Source organism: Orbicella faveolata, unplaced genomic scaffold (genome assembly GCF_042242905.1).
Source record: "Orbicella faveolata isolate gen_17 unplaced genomic scaffold, um_ofav_v1 contig_26, whole genome shotgun sequence".
NCBI lineage: Eukaryota > Metazoa > Cnidaria > Anthozoa > Scleractinia > Merulinidae > Orbicella > Orbicella faveolata.
In genome coordinates, this window is record NW_028301554.1 from 14,883,549 (window position 1) to 14,910,254 (window position 26,706).

At 38.9% G+C, this 26,706-nt stretch overlaps 1 protein-coding gene and 2 pseudogenes across 1 annotated transcript in view; 1 reads left to right on the forward strand and 2 right to left on the reverse strand.

Annotated features, from left to right (window-relative positions):
* LOC149108245 (A disintegrin and metalloproteinase with thrombospondin motifs 6-like) overlaps nt 1–16,357 on the forward strand; it is a 29,001-nt gene extending 12,644 nt beyond the window's left edge. Inside the window, exons 10-29 of the mRNA XM_089296098.1 lie at nt 1,259–1,383; nt 2,280–2,293; nt 2,559–2,664; nt 3,228–3,359; nt 3,842–4,029; nt 4,442–4,545; nt 5,114–5,253; nt 6,316–6,382; nt 6,897–6,975; nt 7,627–7,751; nt 8,119–8,242; nt 8,432–8,521; nt 9,086–9,246; nt 10,159–10,297; nt 11,212–11,338; nt 11,997–12,216; nt 12,692–12,848; nt 13,132–13,413; nt 14,076–14,395; nt 14,493–16,357. Coding sequence (XP_089152224.1) covers nt 1,259–1,383; nt 2,280–2,293; nt 2,559–2,664; nt 3,228–3,359; nt 3,842–4,029; nt 4,442–4,545; nt 5,114–5,253; nt 6,316–6,382; nt 6,897–6,975; nt 7,627–7,751; nt 8,119–8,242; nt 8,432–8,521; nt 9,086–9,246; nt 10,159–10,297; nt 11,212–11,338; nt 11,997–12,216; nt 12,692–12,848; nt 13,132–13,413; nt 14,076–14,395; nt 14,493–14,513 — 2,721 coding nt within the window. The 3' untranslated portion in view covers nt 14,514–16,357. The remainder of the gene's footprint in view (nt 1–1,258; nt 1,384–2,279; nt 2,294–2,558; nt 2,665–3,227; nt 3,360–3,841; nt 4,030–4,441; nt 4,546–5,113; nt 5,254–6,315; nt 6,383–6,896; nt 6,976–7,626; nt 7,752–8,118; nt 8,243–8,431; nt 8,522–9,085; nt 9,247–10,158; nt 10,298–11,211; nt 11,339–11,996; nt 12,217–12,691; nt 12,849–13,131; nt 13,414–14,075; nt 14,396–14,492) is intronic.
* LOC110062290 (A disintegrin and metalloproteinase with thrombospondin motifs 3-like) overlaps nt 1–26,706 on the reverse strand; it is a 72,092-nt pseudogene that overhangs the window by 41,416 nt on the left and 3,970 nt on the right.
* Nucleotides 19,843–22,154, reverse strand: LOC110062306 (uncharacterized; annotated as a pseudogene).

The following is a 26,706-nucleotide window of genomic DNA, read 5'->3' on the forward strand; positions in this document are numbered from 1 at the left end:
GTCCGACTTTTAGTCCGGATATGTGTCTGAATTGTCGGTTCTTTATTTAAATTGCTCATTGTAGATGTGTTGTTACACATTTCGACTGGTGAAAAGGTGTCTTGTAATATGATTAACTTATATCATGATGTAATTTTGCGCTTTTCGATATGAACACATAAATACTTTCAGTTTAAAAATAAATTTTGTAAAAGAAAGTGTTACAAATGAAAATGTATAGTGACATGTATGTTTTGTGCCTCGTTCGCCAGGCTCGTGACATCGGGCCCTTGAACGAATTATTTCTCTTCGATTTTATCTGTTAAAAACACTTGTAGTGCGTTATTAATTAGTTTTCGCTCGACGTTTGAAGTTTAAATCATTTGGCACATTTTTATAAAATTAAACCGTTTGTGGGATGGCTCAGTCTGTAATATTTTTGCTTTATTACCTTCATAAGCTTTGAGCTTGGAATAAACAACCTTGCGACAGGCTTTTTAATTTGTTGGGCCATTCGTGTACACCTGTTGTTTTCCATTACGAAATGTTAATTTGACTACGTAAGCCTAATCTTTGTCTTCATTTATTTTCAAAACGTCAGTGGAATCCTTTTGCGCTTCTATAAATCCCAGAAGAAAAATTAATCGCCACACGCTCTGTTTGTATTGAGTACCAAGTAGACCTCTTGCCGCTCAAGAGCCTACAAGCTGCATTGTGACTGCGAATATAGGTAGCGGTCTGCAACCGGGCGCAATTACACAACAACCATGTTGCTGGCACAAACAAAAGAGACCGATTTGAAATGTTCGTTTGTTGATGACTTCAAACATAGCCGCGATGAAGTCAAATGAAAACTAAGACCTGATATTTTACAATGACTCAAGTTTCTCGCATGCTCATTAGTTAATTTTTATCGTTTTTAAGAGACACACAATGACGCCTTTAAAACGTTTCCTATAGTAGCTCCACCTCAGCTTTATTAGTTGCCATAGTTCGACTTACTGATCTTCTTTTTATTCGTTTTCTTAAAAGAAAAAAATATATATATTTCAGAAGCAATCGCTTTTATTGCTTCTTTATCTTAGTTTTTGTATTTTACAGCATATCTTCGGTGATATTTCCTTGGTCAGGCTAAAGGATGCACTCGAGGTGTCCAGATTGCACTGCAAATAGCTTTGAATGAATTAAAGGTTATATATAAACAGTCTTTCTACTTACTTAAGGTTTCTTTTTTGAAAAGGATTTATATGGACTATTCAGGAATTTTTTCCTCTCTTAGCTAAACGTAAAGCATGATTCTTCCAATGGAGACAAGCTGTGGAGGATAAGACAGTGGGCAGACAAGAACAAGCCTGTCAACAAAAGTGATCCGCTGTACTTTGATGACATCTCGCTGGTTCATGTGTAAGTCACAAATGTTGCAAAAAGAACTTCCTTAGTAGATTTAGGGTGCTTTCCATTACGCCAAAAATTCTGAAAAATTTCGGTTGAAGCAAACTTCCAGAAAAAAAAGAACACCTTTAACGGAGGCCCTTTTTGATCAATCGAGCTAGTCAGTCGGCAATTTGCCGTTCTATTTTGACCAACCGGTTCGTTACCCTGCTTTGTGAAGCAACTTATCGTTTGTTTGTTTTCTTTTCCTTGAAAATTAATTATGAATAAATAGAAAAAATTACGCACTCTCCTTGAAAAGCCCATCCGTGAAATTCTGTAACTTAGAACTTAGAAGTAAGAACGAATAGGGAAAATGAAGACTGTTATTATCTCTCAGTTGGTGAGCGCGCTGTGATTGGTCAATTTAAAGGGCCGTATTCTACTGTACGGCCCGCTAAAATTCAAAGCTGTTTTTGCTTCCAAAATGTTTAGTGATTTATAGCCAAGTATTCTTAACTTTTACAGCAAGTAAAAGTTTAAAACTTTCTTTTACTTCTGAAATTGTGCTAACGACTTCAGAGCCACTTGACAACGATTTCTAATTGACTCGTTTTGTCTTCGAGGTACGTCAGAAATTTGGAGTCGTCCCGCGCGAATAGAAATCGTTCCTGACCCGTAAGACACACGGTAGAGATGTAATAAATATCTTACAAACCTCGTCTTCTTGGTCCGTATTTTAAGTTATGGATCCTCGTATTTCCCCTTGGATAAATCGACGGGGAAAAAAACTCGGTCCGTAACTTACAGTACGGCCCTCGAACTCGGTTAGTAAGAGGTATTTATTGTTACTGTATAGTTTGTATATAAATGTTAACTGTCAACAGCAACCGGCTGACATTTTCTTTCTCCCTTTTTCCTCTGTACAGTGGGCCTGGTGGAGGTAACTATGTTATTTATTTATTATTTGATTATTTACTTACTGAAGCTCTGTTAGTTTTTGTTGTAAATTTCAGCTGACAATTATGTGACCCACGCCCAAATACGATTAACATGAATGAATTTGTAGTTCTTTTGTAACCAGCCGTTAATATTTCTAGTGAACATGATTTATTCCGTAGTATCTGCACGTTATAAAAGGTGTCTTTGTACTCGTCTTTACTATTTCGCCCTTAGCTTCAGGTAGTGACTTTAATTCTTACTCCCAGGTCTAGCCTTAGCTGGTGGCATGTGCTCATACAGGGTCACTGGTAATGTGAACGGATACATGGGTCTGCAAACCGCCGGAATTATTTTACACGAAACTGGACACAAGTAAGTTAACTTTACAAGTAAACTGATATGAAAGATCATATATTTGAACTGCGGAGAGAAATATGAAGCCATGATTAGCTTCATGAGCATGATTCCCAGTTGGCTTGATAGCTCAGTTGGTAGAGCATTGCAACAGTATCGCAGGGGTCATGGGTTCGAATCCCTTTCAGGCCTGAATTTTTTTCAGGCCTTAGTTCCTCAACTGCTTACGTTGTCTGTATAACTACGATTATCAATCATGTCTTCATAAGTTTAATTTAGTAGGCATAGACATGGAAGCATTTCTGCGAGTGATCAAATTAATTTGTTGCAAGGAGCATCAAACCTGATGAACTTTATTATTGAGGACGAGTTATGTTTGACTTGTCTAAGTCCCTTGAAAATATCTATTTTTCTAATTTATAAATTGAACTTGGTTTTGCACTCTAACAAAGCTCTTGTTACTATCTATGGCACATAGAAATGTAAAAGGAAAATTTGTCAGAAATAGTTAATTTGGAGATAATTACACACAAGGAAAAGTTGCACGTCTAGGTTACAGTTACCGATTCTCTTTCATTCAGTATTGGTTTGGGACACGATGGAGATAACAACTGTTCGAACGGAGTAAACATCATGTCTACTGCTGTACCTGGAGGATCAGGAGCATTGAAATGGTCATCATGCAGCCGAGATGTACTTCAGGGATTCCTCAGGTTTGTTATGATATAGACGTTATCAGAAGAACTCTGTTATCATTAAAAATGCCAGCTTTTGAAACATTTCTTTTTGCAGTTATGCATTATACCAGGAAATCAAAAATTCCGCTTTTTTATAATTTATTTGAGTCAATGTTCAGATAGAGAGAAGCTCAGTTTCTTAAAGGGGCACTTTTAAGAGCACGAATTCAAAAGGCCAAAGTGTGAAAGACATATTTTCAGTGATGGGCCGCATCTAACTAATGCAATAGCCTATAGTATTGTCAAAAATCATTAATGTGCAGTTGGACCCCGCAAATTCGAACTCGGTTATTTCGAATTTCCCGTTATTTCGAACTCAAAATTATTTCCGTTGGATTTACCCTTCAGTCGTTTACTGTTGGTTATTTGGAACTCCCGCAATTTCACTGCATTAATTTTGGCGCCAAAATTTTGACTACAAAGGAAGTAAATCAGTTTTTTATATTTTGCACTTTGAGTGGCCCAGGTTCTAAGTGTTTGGATGATCCTCCGCAGATAACTCTTCCTGGTTTTAACAACTCGAACATCTCTGACAGGAAATTGCCTGGTGAATTGTACGATGGAGATACTCAGTGTGAATTTATTTACGGCGCAGGGTGGCAACGATGTCAGCCCTTGAAGGCAAGTTTGTCCAGGGTCGTACTCAGTTTGTGTCAACTGTCACGCATAGAAATCGAGAGCGGATAATCTAATTGTTTTAGTGTAAATCTACCAGTCGTTCAAAACTTTTTCTAAATCCTCTTAACAGACACTTCGAAAACGCAAAGTAGTGGTCGCCAGTTCGTTAACAAGCGCACCGTTAGGCTACTCACTATCTACAACAGAATGGATAGTGAGTAACGTAGCCAATCCGCGAGCGGCTAGTAGATTTATTCTAAAACTCGATGGAAACATAGAACTAGCACGAGCTGTTGACGTAATGATGTCGCTATATATATGAACCCTCGGTCAAAATGTTTTTAGAAAAAAAGGCTAGCGGGGGGGCGGGGGGGAGGGCGACTTGCTCTCAGGAACATAACGTTTTCAAAACCCCAACTAATATGTCATTGGCGTTTTCTAATTTCAGACCAGCTGTGCTAAACTGTGGTGTTCAAGAACGAGTGCGACTTGTCACAGTCTTTTTGCTCCCCCTGCCGATGGTACAAGTTGCGGACCACGCCATGTATGTTCACTTCAATCAAATAATAATCCAGCTATTGATGACTGTGGTACTTAAACGTCCAAACACTGTGATTAAAAATCTCTGATTCCATTGTAATATTATTTAATTACTCAGCTGTACATTGGAAAGTTAAGATCTAACATACCTGTAACAATCTGTAATATTTGTACTTACCTATTAATTTCTCTGATTCCCCGATACTTTAACGATCTGTGCCCGTAAGAATTTGTCACATCTTCCGGTGAACCGTAGACACGTTTCGTTTGTTTGCTTGTTTGTTTCAATAATAGTGCAAATATGATGAGGCTATAGACCCTTTTCATAAATGGCTGCCAATTTAAAATTCTTTTGTATGCATTTAAATTAGCCTCACTAAACTCGTTTGGGAGTAAAAATTCTTTTAACTTAGCAACTCAAAAACGAGGTTAGTCAGGCTAATTTTAATACTTACAAAAGAATTTATAATTGGCAGCCATTTATGAAAAGGGTCTATTTACCAACCATCGTTTCGCCACTTTTTTTCTGTTTATTACAAGCACCTTCAGTTGTTGTTATTACTCTCCTCCAGTGGTGCATCAAAGGCAAATGTGTGGACAATGGTTCTCCAAAGATTGACGGAGGGTGGAGTGAGTGGTCTGATTACAGGCTTTGTTCTGTTACTTGTGGGGGAGGGGCGCAATATAGAGAAAGGACGTGTATCAACCCCCCGTAAGTGTTTATCAGCCATGCATATATCAGTCTTTTTCAATTTTCTTTGGCACTGCCATGATTGTCCAAAAAATGAAATTATCCGGCGATTCAGTACTTTTGGTGGCTGTGTAAACAAGTGCAAACAAGGTGTAAAGGAACGTGACATAATATGGTTACCTTGGAAACCTGTGGCCATTTTTCGCAAATTCGTCTAGATCTACTACTTTAGTGTTTGTTTGTTTGCTTGTTCTTTTTGTTTCACGTTCCTCCCAAAGTATTGAAGCAACATCATTGAAAATTAAAGGTCACTACGTCCAAATGTCCAAATATGTTTCCTTCGAGGCGTGATGACGCAATGTGACGTAGGTATTACGTCGTGAGATTTTAAAAGCCACCGTCTTGGAATGCCTGATATTTCCATAACCATCGAAGACCATCAAAACTGACTCGGAAGTAATCAAACTTAATAATACCGAAAGATACAAAAATTGTCAAAAAAGTTACTTCAAAAAAATTATTATTTTTTCATGACACAAAGCCAGGAGAATTCATAACGTCAAAAAACATGCCTGTCAAGATTTATGGTTACCACAGGAGCATCACTTTTCGATAAATCGTGAAAAGTGATAAGACTTTGCTTAAAGAAAAATGGGAGACAAGGTCATATTTAATAATAATAATGATAATAATCACTTTATTTAAGTGTCGATGTATTTAGCACTAATGTGCTAATTGGGGACACTGTAAATAAATGAACAAATATTTCAAATATAACATAAACTATTAAGAATCCCAACTGGTGGGAGGCTGACCAGTTGGCTATTTACACAACGCGGCCGAGGAGTTGAACTCGGGGCTACCGAGAACAAATCCACATAGCGGTAGGGCGGAGGATTTGAACCAGGGACCTACGGATTTCAAATCCAGTGTCCTGAACCACCGGGCCACGCCTTGATATTCTACTTTGGTTGTTCTTTAGCTTTATGAAATGCGCTCCCTTCATTTTAGCCTAATTTGAGCCTGTACTTGCTGATAGAGTACTTGCCCTATTATTTATACCACAATGCCAATATTTTGCAGACCTAAAAATGGCGTTGATGATTGTCTGGGATCCACGAAAGGGAAGTGGAAAATTTGTAATTCACAGGTTTGTTTTCACTGTGTCGTTCTTAGTATGAAGATTAAAACAACTACAAATGTTGGTCTTTAATTTGAAATAGTATATAGTCAGCTTTACCTATTCTTTCTTTCCAACTGGCACAAGAACCCATGATTCTCTTTGATTCTCATCGGAATACTGTGGTATAAGGGAAAGGAATAATTTTTGGCGGAACGAAAATGTTATAAGTTTGCTTCTCAATTATCGTTGAATACAATAATTTATTGTGGGTAGCTTTCAGAAAACTGGTAATAGCTCCTACTGCAGTTGAAAAAACGAGGGGAAAGGTTCAACACTTAGCAGAATTGACTCTTTCGCCTCGTTTACCTTGTCAAACAGTTGATAACTGTAATAAAAATTGAAGAAGAAGTAAATTTGAAGTAAAGTTCTGAAGTAAATTTGTCCGACAATTATCTTTGCGGTACTAGGTACGGATGTAGAGTCTAACAGGACAACAAGAATAGTCGGGAAAATGACTGATATTTCTGTCTTGCTGATTTAGGTTGAATGTCCATTGCCTTTTTATCGGGACTTACAGTGCGAGAAGATACGACCTGGCACAAGAGCCTACTACGTGGAAAGTATGCTCTAAAATTAGGCTGTTTAAGAAATAAATGTATTTGTTCTAATATATGTCTTGCAGAGGATCGTAGAAGTTGAAAAGCAGATTTGTTGTTGTTTCTTTTTTTTTTTTTTTTTTCCGGCATTTCTTTCTTAAGTCAACTGCCTAAAGTTTGGATCCATGATACTTAGTTCCACCATCACCTATTAAAGCTTTATTTCTTCAACCTAACTAGGAGATACTTAGTCTGTGTACATCCGCCTCCTCCCATAAAAAACATCGGGGACAGGGTTGCCACAGGTCAGGAAATGGTCAGAGAAAAAATTCTTCAAGGTCAGGGAAAAGTCAGGAACTTTATTTCGACTCAGGGAAAATTGATATTTTGAACAGAAGTCAGGGAAAATTGAAATAAAACATTTGGGGTCACTGTGATCTCAACGATATTTTTCCTTAATGAAGAAGGAAAATTTGTTGAAAATTATCACTCTTAATGAACGAGTGGAAGAAGAAACTGCCACTAGACCTGGGAAGTTTTATTTTTATATGGAAAAAGTCCGGGAATTTTGAAAGGTGATGTCCGTGGCAACCATAAGGGAGTGGGGAATCTTTGAGGGGAGCGGGGTGATGTACACAGGCTAGGAGATACTTAGTCTTCTAATTTTTTTTGTAGATCCTTGTGAGCTTGCCTGCCTTAGTTCAGGACTCGTGCTTACCTGGCATGGCCTAGTTGCTGATGGAAATCGATGCACCAACCGCCCTGACATTTTTGATGTCTGCATTGCTGGAAAATGTCGGGTAAGGAAAAACAAAGTGTTCCGAAAGAAATTCGAGTAGCTGTTAATACGCCTGCCTTATGTTGAATTACAATTGTTGGTGCCTTGTTTTGTTGATTTTGAAATCTAAAGCAAGCAAGCCACTAATAACTGATCCCGGTTTACTTAAAAAACTGTGATTGATTAAAAAGAGCACTCGGTCCACATCTAGCTTCCTTAAAGTTTTAACCTGCGGTATTGTTAAACGGTGTATGTCTGTATGTACCGCAACATAAAACAACAAGGACACTTGATAATAGAATTTCGCAAGGTAATTATTTTATGATCCACAAATTGCCTGAGAGGACAGTTGAAATAATCTTGAGCTATTACAATTCTATTTCTCTAAGGCTGTCGGCTGCGACCATGTTCTGGAGTCTGGGAAAAGAAAGGATCGCTGTGGAATTTGTGGTGGAAATGGGGACCAATGTATTTTAGAAAACTCCTCTTACACAAAAGATGCCAGAGACTATGGTAAGAAAATAACAGTGTACTAGATTATCTTAAACCACAATTAAACATATCTTACTTAGAAAGGTGGAAATCACCTGCTGTGCTCCACAACAAGTTATCATTAAAGTAATGTCCCTAGTAAGTGGAAATTATTCCAATTTATTCATTGACACATCATGACCAAATGACTTCTTTTCAATTTTGGTCCAGGTTTCAACGGTGACAACACGATTGTTGTACTACCTGTGGGCACAGCAAACGCTAGATTCATGCAGAGCCAAATAGGCTACAATATGCTGGGTACGTTCATTTAGGAGCTCTGTCACTAAATAAGCACTTTTCTATAATTTCGTCAACAACAAAGGAAGAATTTTAAAACACCTTTTTTAAAAACACATTTTTATTTTGAATTCGCAAGCTGATATGTGATTTTCACTCATTTCTTCAAACAAGGTCGTCTCCAACTTCTCAGGAATTTAGTATTGGAAAGGAGCCATAAAAAAATTAAATAAATAAAAATCATGCTGTGTGTTCAACCACGTGAATGCATGCCGTGTATTAATCTATCAGTTACGGACTAGAGCATGATCTAAGGATTCCGATCCAGTTCAGTTGATTTTCTCAAATACATCGATTACTTTTGCAATCGTACATTTATCACCTTTTTTCTGAGCTCACAACACTGAGATTTTTCGCATCGACTCTTGTCTAGCGACTTCGTGTAAAGCAACACCGAACAAGCCAAAAAATGGGAATCTGCACGTGTAACAACGTTTAACCAATCAGGCATCTTTTTTAAAATAGCAGTTGTCCATTGGATCCTTGGGAGATTCGTCAGTCTTAGACTATCCTGTTTTGCTTCAGGTATTAAAGGCAATATAACAGGGGAATACATAATTCATCTTCCATCTTGGAGTCGAACTGTTTATTATCATGGAACGAAGATTGAATATAAGCATGAGGCAAATGTGCATGCTGATTCCATTGTACTGGATGGGCCGACGAAAGTGCCTTTGCGAGTGCTGGTAAGGATAAATTTGAAAAAAGAAACAGCAAGAACAAAAAAAACAGCAGAATAATAATAATAACTATAATAGTTACTTCAACGATATGAAATTCAAAGTCGTTCTTGTCCTTAGGAGGCGCGGTGGCCTCACGGTTAGTGCGCTCGTCTCCGGATCAAGCGGTGCGGGTTCGAGCCCTGGCCGGGGTCATTGTGTTGTGTTCTTGGGCAAGACGCTTTACTCTCACAGTGCCTCTCTCCACCCAGGTGTATAAATGGGTACCGGCGAACTTAATGCTGGGGGTAACCCTGCGATGGACTAGCATCCCATCCAGGGGGGAGTAGAAATACTCCTAGTCGCTTCATGCTACAGAAACCGGGATAAGCTCCGGCCTGATGGGCCACTTGGCTCGCATGCAGACTTTACCTTTGCCTTTACCTTGTCCTTGAGCCAAAAGGGAAAGATCAACTAGATCGCTGAAATCTGAAAAGCTCATACCATGGTAATTTAAGCTTATTTACAGGGGATTCTCATGTGTAAGCGCTTTATGACTTCTAAGAGGACCTCTTGCCTCTGTCACGTATTGATTTATCGTTGGTATATTGGGAAAATTCTAAAAAAAAAAAAAAAATAAGAGGACAGACCTCGACGATCTTAATCTATGGCCAAATACCGGAAAAACGAGCGAGGATGTCCCTTTTCTTGTACCAATTCAGCTGGCCCGTAGGATGGAAACAAACTTGAGTAGCGAAAAGCAACGAAATCTGGAAAAATTCACTCAACCTTGAGTAACCAGGATAACTGATATTTCTCGAGTGTGCCTTTGTACATCTATTTATTTTAAATGCATTGTGAAAGTTTTTCGCATACTCGACGTCATAATGTACTAAAGGAATCCGAAGCTACCTAATTTTGCTGTTCGCTTTATTTCAGTTTATTTACTTATACGAAAGAAATCAAGGAGTTGACTTTCAGTACTACAGGCCGTTAAAGTCCGGCGAGGCTACTCAGAATGTTTCCTCAAAGTGGATCACTGGAAATTGGTCTGCCTGCTCAGTGACATGTGGTCAAGGTAAAGCTTGTTGCTAATTGTTGGTCCACTGCTAAGAATAAACATGCATGGTAAAGAACTTTTCTAAAAGGATTGTCGAGCTTCCTTGCGGTACTTTTGCCGTTACCCAGAATGCTGCGACACATCTGAGTCTGAAAAAAGCGCAAAGGCCAGCGCGAAATTAGATCGAATTTAGCTGAAAAAGGAGACTAGACAAATTGAATGAAAAAAACCATGAACAGTGTGCACATTCTGCGGGTTTGCAACCAAACTGCTTTTGCTTCATCGTCGCACAGAATAATAAATACCTGTGTCTTCCTCTGACAACTTGCACTATAAGAGCAGTATGGGTCCTGTACACTCAAGTCGCATCGAAGCGATTAGTCTACATTTTCTGCTCTGACTGCTCGCCTACTTCATGACGAACTGATTCTCGTGAGTCGACTCGTCACAGAGAAGTATCGACACAGAGAGGTTGTTTTGGACAACAGTCATTAGAAAAACACTCAACCCAGGAGGAATCCAATATGAAAAGGCTGGTCATGCTCCCCAACCTTTTCATATTATGGGAGTTACCCTCTCTCCCCGCCGGGATACTTAAGGGAGCTTCAGCAAACCACGACGGCGACGGCAACGAGAGGAAGACCAAACAAAAGGTTTAATGAGCAGAACAATGGTTCTGCACGTGCGTTTTGAATCTCAGTACATTTCTTTGTCGTCCTCTGCAAAACAACAACGTGAAATGACAAAGTTGTACGCATTTTGGAGAACCGGTGGTGCATGTTTAGCCTGAGCAAGGTTTTAGACCGATAGGCGCACTGAACAGATTTACACAGTTGCGACAATCGAGGGTAAAATGTGAATGATTTTTTTTACAAGGTGTCATTGCTAAGACGAAGGGTTAACTGTGTGACGGTTTATTTTTACATTTATAGGAACTCTAAGTCGAGACGTTAGCTGTGTTAGATCAGATGACGAAACGCCTGCCTCAGTCCACTCCTGCTCAGCCATAATTCAACCTAAATCACGGAAAATCTGCACCGCACAGAGCTGCACTCCAGAGTAAGTATGTTTTTATTTTTGCTGTTTCAAGCAGATGTTGTTTGTCAATCGAATAATGTCGCCGTTTTGTACAATACCACTGTTTAATATGGGTTTTAATTAACAATCCTCAAAAACGTTCAAAATAGAGCTACGAAATGTTTCAAAAAGAACAACTAAATTTTCGACCGTCTTATGCAGTTTTCTACAGAGAAATGGCTCTGCAAATGGGGTTTTTACGATAACTGCAGAAATTCTCGCGCGCTCATTGGCTAATTTTTATTGTCAATAAGCGGACACACACTTGAATTTATAATTTATGCGATGCGTCAAAGAGCGAGGGCGGACAATTTGTTATCGTAAAAAACAAATTGACGTCAGTTTTTAATGCGTCTGTCCTGTTATTGATCAGGAATTTCGTCATAACATTGTCAAAGTAGCTGTGGATCCACGATGCGATAGCCGAGTGCATCCTCAGACTACTTTGACAATGTTATGACGAAATTCATTGTCAATAACAGGACAGACGCATAAAAAAAAAAACTGACGTCAATTTGTTAAGTGATATATAACCTACAGCTATAAGCAACAGTGTATTTGCTAAGCATTTGCACGCTGGCCGTACCTTTCGAGATGAAAAGTTAATCTCGAAAGACAAGCTATCTTCTTTCATTTAAAGGTGGCATTTAACAGACTGGAACGAGTGCTCTAAGACGTGCGGAAATGGTAGCCATTACAGACTTTTGTACTGCCGAAAACAGCTTAATGACTCATATTATGAGAAACTCGACGAATCACAATGTGATGGGATAGATAGACCGAACGGCGCTGAACCCCTCTTCCAACGTTGTAATGAAGTACCTTGTCCGGCAGAATGGAAGACTTTACCTTGGTCTAAGGTAAAAGAAATAAGAGCACCAAATGCCACCAATAAGTTATATACAATTATTTTGGAGGTTCGAAATGCACCAATCACAGCCGAACTTTATGATATAAATGATACCGTGCAATCAGTCGACCTTATCGCCTGAAGAAGACTAACAGTAAGCAGTCGAAACGTCGCGATCTACATCTCAATTGACTACATCGTGAGACAAACGATAACACACTTTATTATCAATTATTTTGTGTTTTACAGTTTTGTGCATAACATATTTTTGTTCAGAATTTTCTGACTTCAATGTTGCATATATAACATCAACCTACAGCTTTGCACCCAAGTATGTTAGACTTAATATGATCTCTTTGCTCGAGCTTTTGTTGAAAAGTCGTGTTTAGATCAGGGCTGAAAGATAGTTTTGAAGCACTTGCAGAACTTACAGAACTCTGAGAAAAACTAAGACGTCGTCTTAGGTTCCCGTCTTTTTCTTCTAGTGCTCCAAGACGTGTGGGGGAGGTTTGATGATACGCAAGTTAAAGTGCATCAGAACAGACGAACTAGGACACGTTGCGCCGGCTGCTAGGGAGCTCTGTCGATATGCAATGAAACCTCTTACTGAGACTGTCTGTAACGACGACATTTCCTGTGACTGTAAGAGAAAGATTAATACGTTGTTTGCTTGTTTTTCAAGGAAAAAAAATATCAAGGTTGCTCCCTTAGTCTACGAAAAGGACGCGTGTAACCCAAGATAACTAGTAATTTTTTTGTTTATACTTTGTACATACCTTTATAAAATTTACATCCATATCAGTATGACTTTTTACGGATTAATAGGGAACACCTATGACTCAGGTTATCAGCAAATTGACAAAATGTATATGCCAAATTAAAACTATAAATACAAATTTAACGCCAGATTTCTTTTCTTTCATAGCTCCTCCTGAAATTCAAATAGCTTGCTTCATTGGTGCTGATAATCTCCAAGAAGTACTCTGTGATTTGACCAACGAAATCAAGCGGGATAACACTAATGAAGTTGTGAAAAAGTGCGCAAAGTTGGCTGATGCAAGGGATTACAAGCTTTTCGCCTTGGGTCAAGATGGCCTTTGTTTATCTGGTCCTGAAACAAGCAATAGATACCACATCAGTGGCACTTCTGGGGCGTATTGTGAAGACGGTATTGGAATGGGAAACAGTATGTTTGTCTACGCTTTGGGTAAGTAAGGATGATCTGCACGTCAGTGCAAATCAATGAGCATGCGTTTGTATTTTCTCAAAAATATATTGAGTAATTTAATTAACCGGCCCAAACAACGGCCACTTCTCTTTGGCCTGCAGGGGATCATGGTAGCTGTATTCATCAAGACAAATATGCAGTCCAACTACAGTGTACCATGATTTCCTTCAAGTGTGTCTCACAGAGGGAATTGACCAGCAAAGATTCAGACTATAATTGTGATATTTGAAAACTTCAAACTGCACCTGCCTAAAAGCTCGCGCACTCGTGAGAAAATTACTCCTTTAGCAATTCCAATCCTCAATTGCGATCACACTCATACAGTAATCTGTACTAATTAAACCGCTACACAGTTCTAAGCCAAAACACACTCTTATGTTTCTTTAAATGTCACATTGAGAAAACGACTTCATTCAAATGTTGCGAAGATGAAGCAAGAGATTGTTCTTTTTATTAGGTTGTCTCAATGATTTAGTTTCCTTTAGGTAAGTTTACTGATCTAATTTTTGCGTGTTGCACGCAGATTAACCTCTTCTGACTATTTTGCTTTACTAACTGCACGCAACTTTCGCTGCCTTATGTAGTTCTAAAACACATTTCAGTGTAGTCTGGCTCTAAATCGCTAAAATTGTATTCTTCAGATCATTTGCCGAGCCTTCAACCAATTGGATGTTATCAAGACAATTTTTACGATCGAGCTTTGCCAGTAAATTACGCCAATTTCCGAGATCAGATCATTTGGCAAAAAATGGATTTGACGGTGAATCAGTGTGCACGAGTGGCTTATGACAAAGGGTACGAGTACTTCTCCGTTCAGTTTTATGGCGAGTGTCATGGCGGAAAGGATGCTGGGAAGAGTTACGCTAAACATGGGAAGAGTGAAGAATGCTGGGTGTTCGATAAAGCGGCTGGTCATGGAGTGGGAAAAGATTTGACGAACTTTGTTTACAGGATAAAACAGGTTAGTAAGTTAGAAGGTTTTCTACTGGCCTAATGGAAAGGCCTGTTTGCACACGAAACACCTACAGTAATTGTATTATTTTACTTTTTTTTAACAGCATCAGCCGAGTGCAGCCTGAAGTTTCCACTGTCTTAGTAATGTTTCAATCTCGATTGATGCATATGGTTATGGTGAAAGAAATAGTAGTGGTGGTAGGAACAGCAGCAGCAATGGCGTCAGTAGTAGTAGTAGTAGTTGTAGTAGTTCATGAATTGATGATGTTAAGTGAGTGAATGACTCGATCTTGACATGAAAATTAAACACATTGAATGTCCACACTCTCTTCATTACTATCATTACTGCTTATATAATAGCGAAGAGTCTACTACAATTGAGGATTGACCTTCATGGTTAATTTCAAAGTGAACGTTTTGACAAAAATATATTCGATGACTTTAAAAATACAAGTTAGGTTTGTCAGCTTGAGTAGCTCATGAAGAAGGGAAGACGGGTTAGGTTTGGTCTCAAAATTGAAGCCACGTCAACTCCTTGGTGTGCTCTACTTCAGTAATGACTTTTAACCCTTTTCCATTCTTGCGTCTTTTAGCAGTTAAGAGCAAGTACGTACTTCGGCTTAGAGACAAAATAATAACGATAAAAAATGTCGACCAGCATTTGTTTGAAGCCCCGCTTTATTATTAACCATGCTCTTAATCTCCTTTCATCGTCCTGTTGACAATAGTTTAAATTAAGATTATTTCCAGGCAAATTATTCCCTCAATCCAACGTCTTCAGTTTACACGCCGCTCGTTCCTTTGATATTTCCTGTCAACAACAAAAAATAAAATAACAGTACAGTTATGCCAGTTGGAAGGCTGAATTGAACCCTTTTCAGGCTGGGCTTTTTTATCTTTTAATCTCTAGCAGGCTTCTCTAGATTATGCCAAAAAAAAATACTGAATTTTTGCCCCCAAAATGCTCAAAGGTGCTCGAAAATGGACAACATTGCCCCTGAAATCAGTCAAAGTTGCTTTCAACAGCTGTGGTTTTGTGATTTTCTGTTGCTCTCATAGCCTAATTTCTAGAAGTGTAGTTATTTTACAAACAAATTTCCTGTGTTATCATGGTTCATTTTCTTTTGTGTAATTAATATTACGCAAAGTAAAAAAACTCAAAATGTCCTTACTGCATGGGTTGTCTTCGTTACAAATAATTTGGATGGGAGGTTTCATGGCATGTTGGCAAAGTATGTCTATGGCAGCTACCGCTTGCCCTCGCTCGTCTACACGGATGCACTCTAGCTTCCTTGTCATTACACCATTGTCGCAAGTCGTAGAACACTGAAACCAACAATAAAATGACAGTAAATTATAAGGGTTTAGTTTGTGCCTGTTCCATTTTTACTTGGGGCGTACATGAAAAAAGAAAAAGAAAACAACAAAAATTACAAATTAACTGATTTTACGGGGTGTCGTTGATACTGAAGATGCAATAGATCAGATACACAATTATTCCAAAACAACACAGAGATTTTAGAAATACACTACTACGCAAGTATCACTAGAAATGTGGGTAACTTTCTTTCTGGGTAACTGTGGACGAATGCAATGGGGTAGTCACATCAAAATTCTCTCTGAAAATACTAGGCACGTTTACAAGAGAACTGCCAACAGTCTCGGTTATGAATGCTAAACAGATCATCTGATATAAGGTCATCACATGTACTCACAAGTGATGATACCTAACCAGGCCATCGGTTTACCTCAGACCAAGGCAGGGACTTCCATTCTGCCGCACAAGGCACTTGGTTGCATCGGTTAACCAGAGGAATGTTTGGTTGGGAGTCTCTGTCACATGATGAATCATCAAGTTTTTCATAAGTAGAGTCATTTATTTGTCTTCGACAATAGAGAAGTCGAGAATGGCTTCCATTCCTACACGTTCTGGAGCACTCATTCCATTCTGTCAGATGCCACCTGCAAATTGAAAAAATAAAAAGAAAAAAATGGGCACCAGTTTAAACAGGAAAGGTGTTACCCTCGTCGATAACTTTAATTTCAATTTTCAGCACTGTTTCATCTCTAAATGCTGGGGGGTAGTTTAGATATAGTATAGTACAGATGTTACAGAATTTGAGTTTATGTGAGAGTATTCTGAAGGTACGTGTAATAAGCTAACATATCATGAGCTAGACCATGACCACAAGTGTCAACACTAACTGTGACGAGCACGGGGACGAGCGCGAGCACGTGTTGTGTAGAGCATGAGCTGTGACAAGCTCTACTGTTAAGAGCATGGGCATGAGTAGGGTTTTGACACTTCTTTAGTATTCGCAAAATCTTATGCAAAAACATGTGAGGGCACGATAAGGTTCTTTGTCTCTGTTAGCTTGAGGTGAACAACCCCAAATTGCATAAATCTCTTCACGGATCAACTAGTATCGCTTATGATGATCGAGGGTGCGCCTTTAGACCGACTCTCCTCGGTCAAGTACGCTTTATATACCGTTACTAATCGAAGCCTGTCGGGAACTCGTGCGATCAGATTTTTTCTTTGTCCCACGTTCGTGACATGATGAATTCTTCAGCCTCACTTAATTTCAACTTGCTCCACCAACGGCGATGAGGTACACTTACTCTGGAATACAGCTCTGAATATTACACGGTTTGTGTGATTCTGGTTTGGTTGTAGCTGGACAAGACTTCAGTGATGCAGGCGTTCCGTCATCTGATCGAACACAGCGCACGTCTCGAGTTAATACTCCTGCGAAACGAGAAAAGAGTGAGCCTTTCAGAATCCGCATCGTATATACGAGATAAACCTTATATAGCTCAGAAATGACATCTTACAGAATTACCTTTACCACATGTCCTTGAACAAGGAGACCAGTCCCCAGTGACCCACTTTGAGGGAACATTTGGGGGCAGATTCATTTGACAACAGTGGCCTGTAGTACTGGAATTCTATTCCCTTAGGATCTCCACGAATGTACACAAACTGAACGAAAAGAACGAGTCAACCGCTTAGATTTATTAATACAAAAAAGTTTGACATTTCTAAACGATAATTATTTACAGCCGGCATACTTACCACAACTCTGAAAGGCACTTTGGTCGGTCCATCCAAAGCAATTGAATCTTGGTTGCTGTTATGTACGTACTCAATTCTTGTTCCTTTGTAATAAACTGTTCGACTCCGGCTCGGAAGGTTGATTATGTATCGACCTGTTAAGTGATCTTTAATCCCTATTTGATGAAAAAAGATACGTATACAACTATATTAGCTATAACTAAGTAGGAAATTAGAATCATTAAATTGTTATTTTAGTTACGGCGCGTCTTGTTTAATCGAAGCTCCTGAATGAGTAAGACGCCATTTTTTACCCAAAAAGAGATTTGACGCACTGAAACAAGGACTTTGTTACTATGGAAGATAATTTCTAAACTAGAGCTGCCAAACATTTTATAGACCTTTATAACAGTATAGAATTCCTATTATCAAGAAAACTGTTACGAATGAACTAAAGTGACACCATCTGTTTGATCTGTTGTAAGCGTAATCTGAGACGTCGTTATACAAGCGCCCCAACTGAAAGTTAAATAATAATGATGATCACGATGATGATAATAATGATGCACTTATATAGCAATGTTTCCCAGTGGTTCAACGGCACTTTACAGATTTAGAAATTCTCTGAAAATTAACTAAAACCCTACCACTGAAAACTATCTAAAATTGACTGAAAGCGTCAAGGCGGGAAGTTGGTCTCGGTCTCGATGTCCGCGGAAGGCAAACTAAAGGACTCCTTATTGATGACGGTAGACGGACTCATAGCTAAGTCTTGAATTACATGATTTACCTAACACATTGTAGGTTTTTTCGTTTCTCTTAAAATATGCGTTTGACGTTCCCACAGGAAGAACAGCAATGGTATCCGCCTTGTAGGGACCTGAAAGATGATTAAGTTCAAGAGTAAAACTGTAATAAATCGCATTTAATATGCTCTTTGTTATATCAGTTGTAGAAAAAAATAAATAGGGGATATTTCATGGCCGCGCGGTGATTTGAAATATTTCAAGAGTGAGCGCAGCGAGGAAGTGAAGTAATTTAAAATACAAATATCGCTAAACTTAACAGGTCTATGATATGCCTAGCACGGTGGCTCGTTGCTATGCGTTTTCCTCCCGGAAGCGCGGGCTCATAATTGTCAGCTGTAACTACCATGGTTGAGTGTAAAAGACAAAAATTAAAACAAAATGGCGGCCAATATAAGTGATATAGTATTCGATTTGAAAGGCCAAACAGAGCTCACAGAGAGGGGAAAAAAATTTTGGAATAATAATGAAGTAGAAATGAAGTTTTCGTTTGAGCGTGAGTGGATAAAGGCAGTCAGACGGGCCAGAGGACGACCAAACTATGGCATGGGGAACATGAACGGTGGACTGGAAGAGGTTTGTGGCAACAAACTGGAGCTGTCTGGTCCTTTGGTGGACAGCTATCTGTTTGAAATCGGAAAGCAGATCTCCACCAAGTTGTCACATTCCAAGGCAACATCGCTGGCAAGCCCCGTAATTTTGTTCATTCCTTGGCCGATATTTCGCCACATAACCATATTATTCCGAGGTTACGGCGGGGAGGTAAAATTTGAAGTAAACAAATCAAAAATTATTTCCACACTTTCCAGCATGGAATCGGTCGAAAAGGTGTTTTCTCCGGCTCGGTTTGAGGGACAAGATGTTCTGAGAAAGAGACATTTCACCAGAAAACCAGGTTCGAAAGGAAAAGTGGAATTTTCGTATAAAGGCAGGTCAGCTGTGGTTGTTAGCACTAATACTCCTTTTATTTTTGATTTTAACCTTAAGAGCCAGAAAGTTATAGTGACTTTCTATATTCAGCGGTATACGGCAGACGATTTTGTGATTGACTCGACGTTGCAAAACCTCATGAATCATTGAGTCATTTATTCAAACTCTTGGCAGGTTGTGATGTACACTTTTTAATTATTTGACATGAATTTTTTATTTTTATTTTTGAATAATTTAGGTGCAAATATAATTACAAATACCGTTATAATATTGAAAATAAGACTAATGTAAAATGTACATTGACGAGTATACTGTGTACAATATTTTATATATATTACAACATGTTCTGACATGAAATATGTTAATTATGTATTGAGTAATAAAGTTACATTTTATTCTTATTGTATTGCAAGATGGCTCCGTAATAAGTACTTATTAATAATAATGCCATGTGAGTTTTTGCACCTGGCAGTATGATGTACCGTAATTTGTAAAAGACCAAGTTAATGATGACACAATAATATTACTGATTGTTGATACATTTTCTGTGAGGCAAATTAACCTTTCCATCTGTGCTTATGGAGCTTTCTCGCAATACAAGAAGTAAAAAGTCCTAATTTACCTCCTTTGTTAATGCACCTTCAAGGCGTCTAGTAAGAATTTCTTTGTTTCCAGTGGTGCTTAATTGCCTACTTTGCAGCTCCTTTTTGAGGTCACTTACTTTCATAGTTTTAGGGTGCAAGTTGCGGCTATCAGGGTTGTTTGTGTTAGACTGTCTCTCTCTTGAATGCATCCTTTGATGAGCTTGACAACTTACAGTATCTGGAAATCTTTCATTGCACTCAGAGCACAAAACAGGTTTCAACATTTCAACTACTTCCAGTAGAAGTTTCTCTTTTTCTGCACATTCCACAATCACCCTGGCATCTACACATACCAGACATGTGTCGTCACTCATTTCTTTAGCCCTTCCACAGTTGCAAAATATTTCAGAGTTTATGTGAGAAGGAAGGCGAGACTTGTAATGAGAAATGTAAGAATTTGGCATTGGCTGATGTTCCGGCAAATAAAATGCTCTTACATAGTTAGCCCTCATAACCTGCCACCATTTACCTTTATCAGATGCAGCATTAGATCTGTTTGTCAGGTCCAAGTCATTTTTTATCCCTGAGTGCTTTGCCTCTTTTGCCTGTAGTGATATAATTCCATAACCTACTTTATAATTTTCATACAAATTAGCTGCGTGATATGGTATGGCATATCCTACTGACCAAACCGTAACATTTACATCCATTTCAAAAAATAATACATACAGGTTAAAATATAAAGTGCAAAATTCCTTAAGCTGACCAAGGTCAACAGCACAAATTTCAATTTTGTTGAATAAAGCACCAGCATTTCTAAGAAACTGGGCAATTTTGCCCAAGACTAATCCTTTTAGTTTCTGTGCTGGGGACTCCTCTACAATTTTGAGGCTATCAATGAGCCTGTAAGAGAAGTTTGCCAAGGCAATGGCCTGATCTCCTATTAACCGTACTGGAAGCTTGTTATGCCTCTGGGCCTCATCACTATAGTGTTCCTTAACTACAAAAGCTAAATATCCCAACCCACAACCAAGCTCACTGGAACTGTCTTTTTGGAAACTTGATATTGCATTACCTAGACCACTTACAAACTTTGTGTTAGAATCATTCACAATATCAACTTGAGTGGATCTCTCCCCTGCTCCATCATCATGAGAAACAAAAACCCTTGGCTTTTCAGGGACAGTACCCTGATGAGTACTCTGTCCTACAGCTGAGGCACTCAGGATATCAATAAACTCTGTAAATTTACTTCTCTGTACTGCCTCTCTGTAAATGATGTTTAATAAATGCTGCCATGCATTAATTTCACAGTGGACAGGCTCTGGCCGCTGTCAGTCTGCAAAAATACCAATCCAGGGTGGACCTAACTGCCGTATCCCACTTTCTGCCATAAACTTTAGTTTTCTGGCATGGCGATTCTTCTCAGACAAATTAGACGGCAATGAATTCATGAAATTGTCAACCTTGTTAACATGAGATTTCCTGATTTTTAGAGTAAATGGCTTAAATAAATCTTCTTCCCTCAACCCAATTGTAGCACCCATGGTACACATGTTTCCTTTGCTAACATTAGCATAAGGAGAAGGATAAGTAGCAGCTTGATTTAATTCATTATTAGCCCAGCTCTGCCAGCTCATATCAGCACTTGGCTGAAACTCTAAAGTACATTGCCTGTCACAAACATTAAAAACATTACCCTCTAACATTTCCATTTCATCAGTATGTTGCTTCCAAATACTTTCAAGCACCTCATGTTTTTCCCCCAAACTGACACAGTGTAAAATATATTGGAAATCCCTACTTCTTACTCTATCCCCAAAGTTCCAGCATGTCAGACTTCCTATTGACATAGTTAGTTGGCTGGACTCAGGAGCCCCATCATCAGAAAATTGAAATATAAAATGATTTGTGTTCCCATTGAACCAAGTGAGTTTACGTGACAAATGAGGAAGTCTCAAGTGCAAATCAATTACCATAAATACCAACCCAGTTATTGTTCTAGAAACACCCGGTGCATTGGGGATTTGATTGACATGGCCAATGTCAAGACTCTTCACAAAATTTTCCACCCGCTTATCAGAAATAGTTATACATGGAACCCTTAAGTCCAGACCTAAACATTTCATGTTGCGAGGGACCCAGAGTTCAGAATTGGGATCAAAAACTGAGGACTAAGTTTTACAGACAAGGGCATACTTTCTTCTAGACAAAAAGTTTTGGTACTTCATAAGCACAGCTTGCTTCAAAGCCTCTTCTGAATTTTGATAGTGCTTCATTGTCTTGTCAAACAAGCCTTGGATATATTTTCCCCGTTTGAGCCCTGAAATCAGCTTATCCATGGTTTGATTGTCAGCAGTAGATGACACATAATCCCAAGCCCCATAGAGTGATCCTTCTTTTCCCCCATGTATAAATTGTAAGACATTTTTGGTTTCATGTCTTCTTCTATATCTAGTACTAGAATTGACATTTGTAACCATCTCATAAGTAGTAGTAGTATTTTGTCTCCTACTGACAGAAAACCCTTTCTGCTCAAGCAAAGATTTAAATTTGTGGTATTGCTCATTTAATTCCTTGACTTTCTCCTCTTGCTGTTGAACTTGAAGTGTCTTTTCTTCTACACTTCTTTCAAGCCTTTCAAGTTCCCCTTCAGCTGCATCCTTTTGAGCTACTGAGCTTTGCACTTGTTTGTCTGTAAAAACAAAGTCAAATATTCAGAAGTTATTTGCAAGATGAAATAAAGTATTAAATTTATATAAATATCAGTCCTGATTTTAATATATTAAAAAGGAGAAACTTATGGCCTTTTAAAACACTCTGTTATATTTACCAACTTCATCCAGACGAGCCTTTGTCACTCCAGACTGTAAGACGTGATCACAGCCTACGATCTTTGAAAATACTCAGGAGTTTATAATTAGTGCCTATAGTAAGCCTCAATTCCTAAATCCACGTCATTTTACTTTAGCATTGCTACACGTAAGTGGGAAGTTGTTACTAGATCGTAGCTTATTAACAGAAAGGAACTTGATAGATGGATTGACGAACTAAGTGATTGGCTGACTGACTGGCTGACTGACTGGCTGACTGACTGGCTGACTGACTGACTGACTGGCTGGCTGGCTGGCCGGTTGACTGACGGACTGATTGACTGTACTGAATGACTGACAGACTGACTCATAGATATTGACGAACTAAGTGACTGACTGACTGACTGGCTGGCTGGCTGGTTAGCTGGCTGACGGACTAACGGACTGACTGACTTTGCTAAATGGATGACTGACTGAATGACGGACTTACTAGCTGACTGACAGACAGACTGGCCGAATGACTGATTGGCTATCTAACTGACTGACTGACTGACTGATCGGCATAACTGACTGAGTGAGTGGGAGACTGTACTTACTGACTGTTTTGACTGACGGACTGACTGACTGACTGACTGACTGACTGGCAGACTGGTTGGCTGGCTGACTGATTATATTGTCTGACCGACTGTATTGACCGACTGACTGACCGAATGGCTGGCTGACTGTACTTACTGACCGACAGACTATCAGACTGACTTAGTAAATATACTTACTATTACTCACTGATTGATGGACTGGCTGACTGACTGGCTCATTGATTGATAGATCTATCGATCCATCTACCAATTGATTGACCGGCTAATCGATTGATTGATTGACTAACTGAATGATTGGGACATAGAAGAAGGGAGAATGTGGACAGGTCGGTCCATCCGCAAACGACTAATATAGATATGTTTCAGTTCAACTAATAAGACTATACTTGCCTTACATTCTCCAGCTACACAAACATCAAAAATTTCGGCACGATTTGTACAACGTGTTCCGTCAGCAACTAAACCATGATAAGTAATTGAAGATCTCTTCCTGCAGGCAAGCCCACAGGGGTCCGCGTCCAAAAAGGAAAACAAAGGAGAGGATATGTTTTTTTATATATCTATCATTATTGCTACTGGTATTTCGAGGTATCGATCATCGTTGTTCTCTTTTCGAGTTCAATTTTCCACCATTGTCAGCAGTCACTTGGTTTTGTTAGTAAGTCTGATTTCCGGCTATAACCTAACAGGCTGTTGGTTGTGAAGATATTACCTGCATCACTGCTATTATCCTCATTTTATTTTGCGACATAATAGTCAGTCAGAAACCAAAGGATGACGTTCTACATGTACTTACTCTTCGTATAATGGGCGGTCGTGCCAGATTTAATTTATTTGCACTGTATATCACGGTATGAGGGCAAGGGGCATTGAATCTGAAGAAAAAGGTGTGGCAATAAAAATGGAAGGGTCAAGTTCATATAGGAACGCAACACCGTTGACCTTCAAGAGAATGCGAAATAGCTGTAAAAGTGTGTTTTGTTGCTTTTTCCCAGTGGGATTTGCCCAAAACAGAGAACGCTGAAGGTCAACAACTATAATAAGAAAACCTCATTAAAAAGTGTAAAACTGAAATATAACAGTTCATGGACGCCCTTGATCAGTCTAACCAAGATTTGAACAACCAAGAAATAGGGTTTGGAATGGTTAGGAGTGATTTAGTTTAACATTTGAAACCGTGTTGGCGTAAATCAGACTTGTATAATGTCTGGAGGTTAGATCGTTGTTATATATCAAATAAGGCTTTGGCAGCAGATGATATGAGTGATATGTAGGTTAGATACTAACCTCTGACTTGCATATTTTCCATTTCCCCTTCATTGAGCCGGCACATTTTTCTCCTCCATTTTGGGGCCTACAGAAATGTAACGCTGTCGTGTGACTTTGTCATCATTCTTTATAAAGTATTTCACAATTAAATGTAAATATAACCTTATGCATGAACAACTGCTTCTTTCATAGTAAAATATTATTATACAAGACTCACGCTCAACTATGATCTGTTATTTGAAATGTTTATTTTTCAAACATAGTTTTAATGCCAGTACTTAAAACGTTTTTCAGAGTTTTGTAAACTGGCGGTGACGCCATGAGCGCATTTGGGATAAACTAGAGTGCAACTAATTGGACAGGCAACGAAACTCTTAAAGATCCATTATAACAGCAACAACAACACAGTAATGCAAATGTTTACAGTGGGTTAGTGCATGTCCTCTCTCTGTACTTCACTCCTCCTCCGCACGTTTGGCGGTGTTAGTTTAACGTCTTGGCAATCACTATAAACCTGAGAAACTTTTGAAGTGCATCTCGGCTGCATGAGGACCATTTCAAGGCTCCTTCTCCTCCAATCAAAACACTGGCCATGATGTTGATTCCACCTCGGCAACCGTTGTCACCGTCATGATTTAAACCAAAGCTGCAGAAAAATAAAAAGTGCAACAATGAAACCTGCCGTAACAAAGAGCAAAAAGCGTTTTTTTGTGTTATTAATATTTTCTGTTTTGTCTTTTTTTTATTTTGTCTTTATTATTATTTATTATTTATTTTTTCAAACGTTAACTAGATGACACACAGGTAAGTTGAATACTTTCAGTTGAAACCCTCGAGATCAAAATCGGTTCAATGAAACTATTAACCCCAATCCGACAACCATCTGACCACTAAACCCTTGTCATATTAAGGGTGAAGGAAAGAAAATGACTGATTGAGGTTTTTTTGGGCCCGAATCATAAGAACAGTCATATATAGTTTCGAGGTGGTCAGAAGGGGTGGTAAGAAAGGGTCATACTTGTTTCATCAGCCGTTAATGAATGTTAACTGACTTAGCTGAAACGCTGCCAGAGGAAACCATTACTCTTTTGGATGTACAAGTTTATCTAGCGTAATGAAATACGTGACTGAACATTAATTTTTGTTATAAATTTACTTGTGTCCAGTTTCATGTGCAAGAGTCTTAGCGGTCTGAAGTCCTTGGTATCTATTGACGTTAGCAACAGTCCTGTATAAACACATTCCTCCCAACACAGCTAAACCTTGGAGGAAAGCAAAAGGCATTGTCACGAAATTGATGTTGCACGGTTTCATTACGTGCCATTAAACATTGTAGCTACGTCCTTCACATAACATCATAACTATACTAGCTATATAAATTGCATCGGTGACGTTAAGTTTTGTTTCATATTTAAATTACCGCACAACTGTTACACAAATCCAATGCAGACGGTTATGATCATAGGGCACCTATACAAGCGGCGTGTCTGTTTGTATGTTCGAAATATAAAGAAATGTATGGAAATACTAAAGAGTCTTGATATCGTGAACTAATATCGAGTAATGTCTTAGCCTGCGAACAGGCTCCGGCGAGGACGGAAAAAAGTTTCGGCGAGCGCGAAACGGAAGAATTCGGGAAGCAAAGCGATCGGGGCGGGGACAGGGGAGCCTGTAGACTTTGTTTTTGATGTGCCTATCCGCCCTTGGTGATAAGCCTGTAACAAACCACTCAATGAGGTAATTAGACCTGTCAAGAAGCTACATTTTCGGTACTTGCAAACAGTTCTAATCGAGCTAATCAAATAGCCGGGCCGGGCGTCACAACATAGAGTGCAAGTAAGCAACATGTTCACGGTTACATTTCAAACTTAACTTTGTCCCTCCAGAGCCAATACTTAGAGAGCTTAAACTGAACGTATTTTGCAATACTGAAATGAGCGTAATGAAATTATAAGCGCATGATAGAGGTGTCAAACTCTGCGAAGCGACAAGCAGATAAACAACGGAAAGTCCGGAAACCACGCCTTTGACCTCTAAAACAATTGCTATAGCACAGCCAAACGGCTCCACTCCACTAGCTTCTACTTAAAATTCCTCCTCGTAACAGAGCATAAAGTACCCTTCAGAATCACTTGTGAAATAACGAGAGGTCGAGAGACCGAAACTTGAAAGGGAACGGCAAATGCACTATTGTAACAAACCGTTGGAGTCGTATAATTTTACAAAGATCTGTCAAATATTCATCTCAAAGACGTCAACAATCAG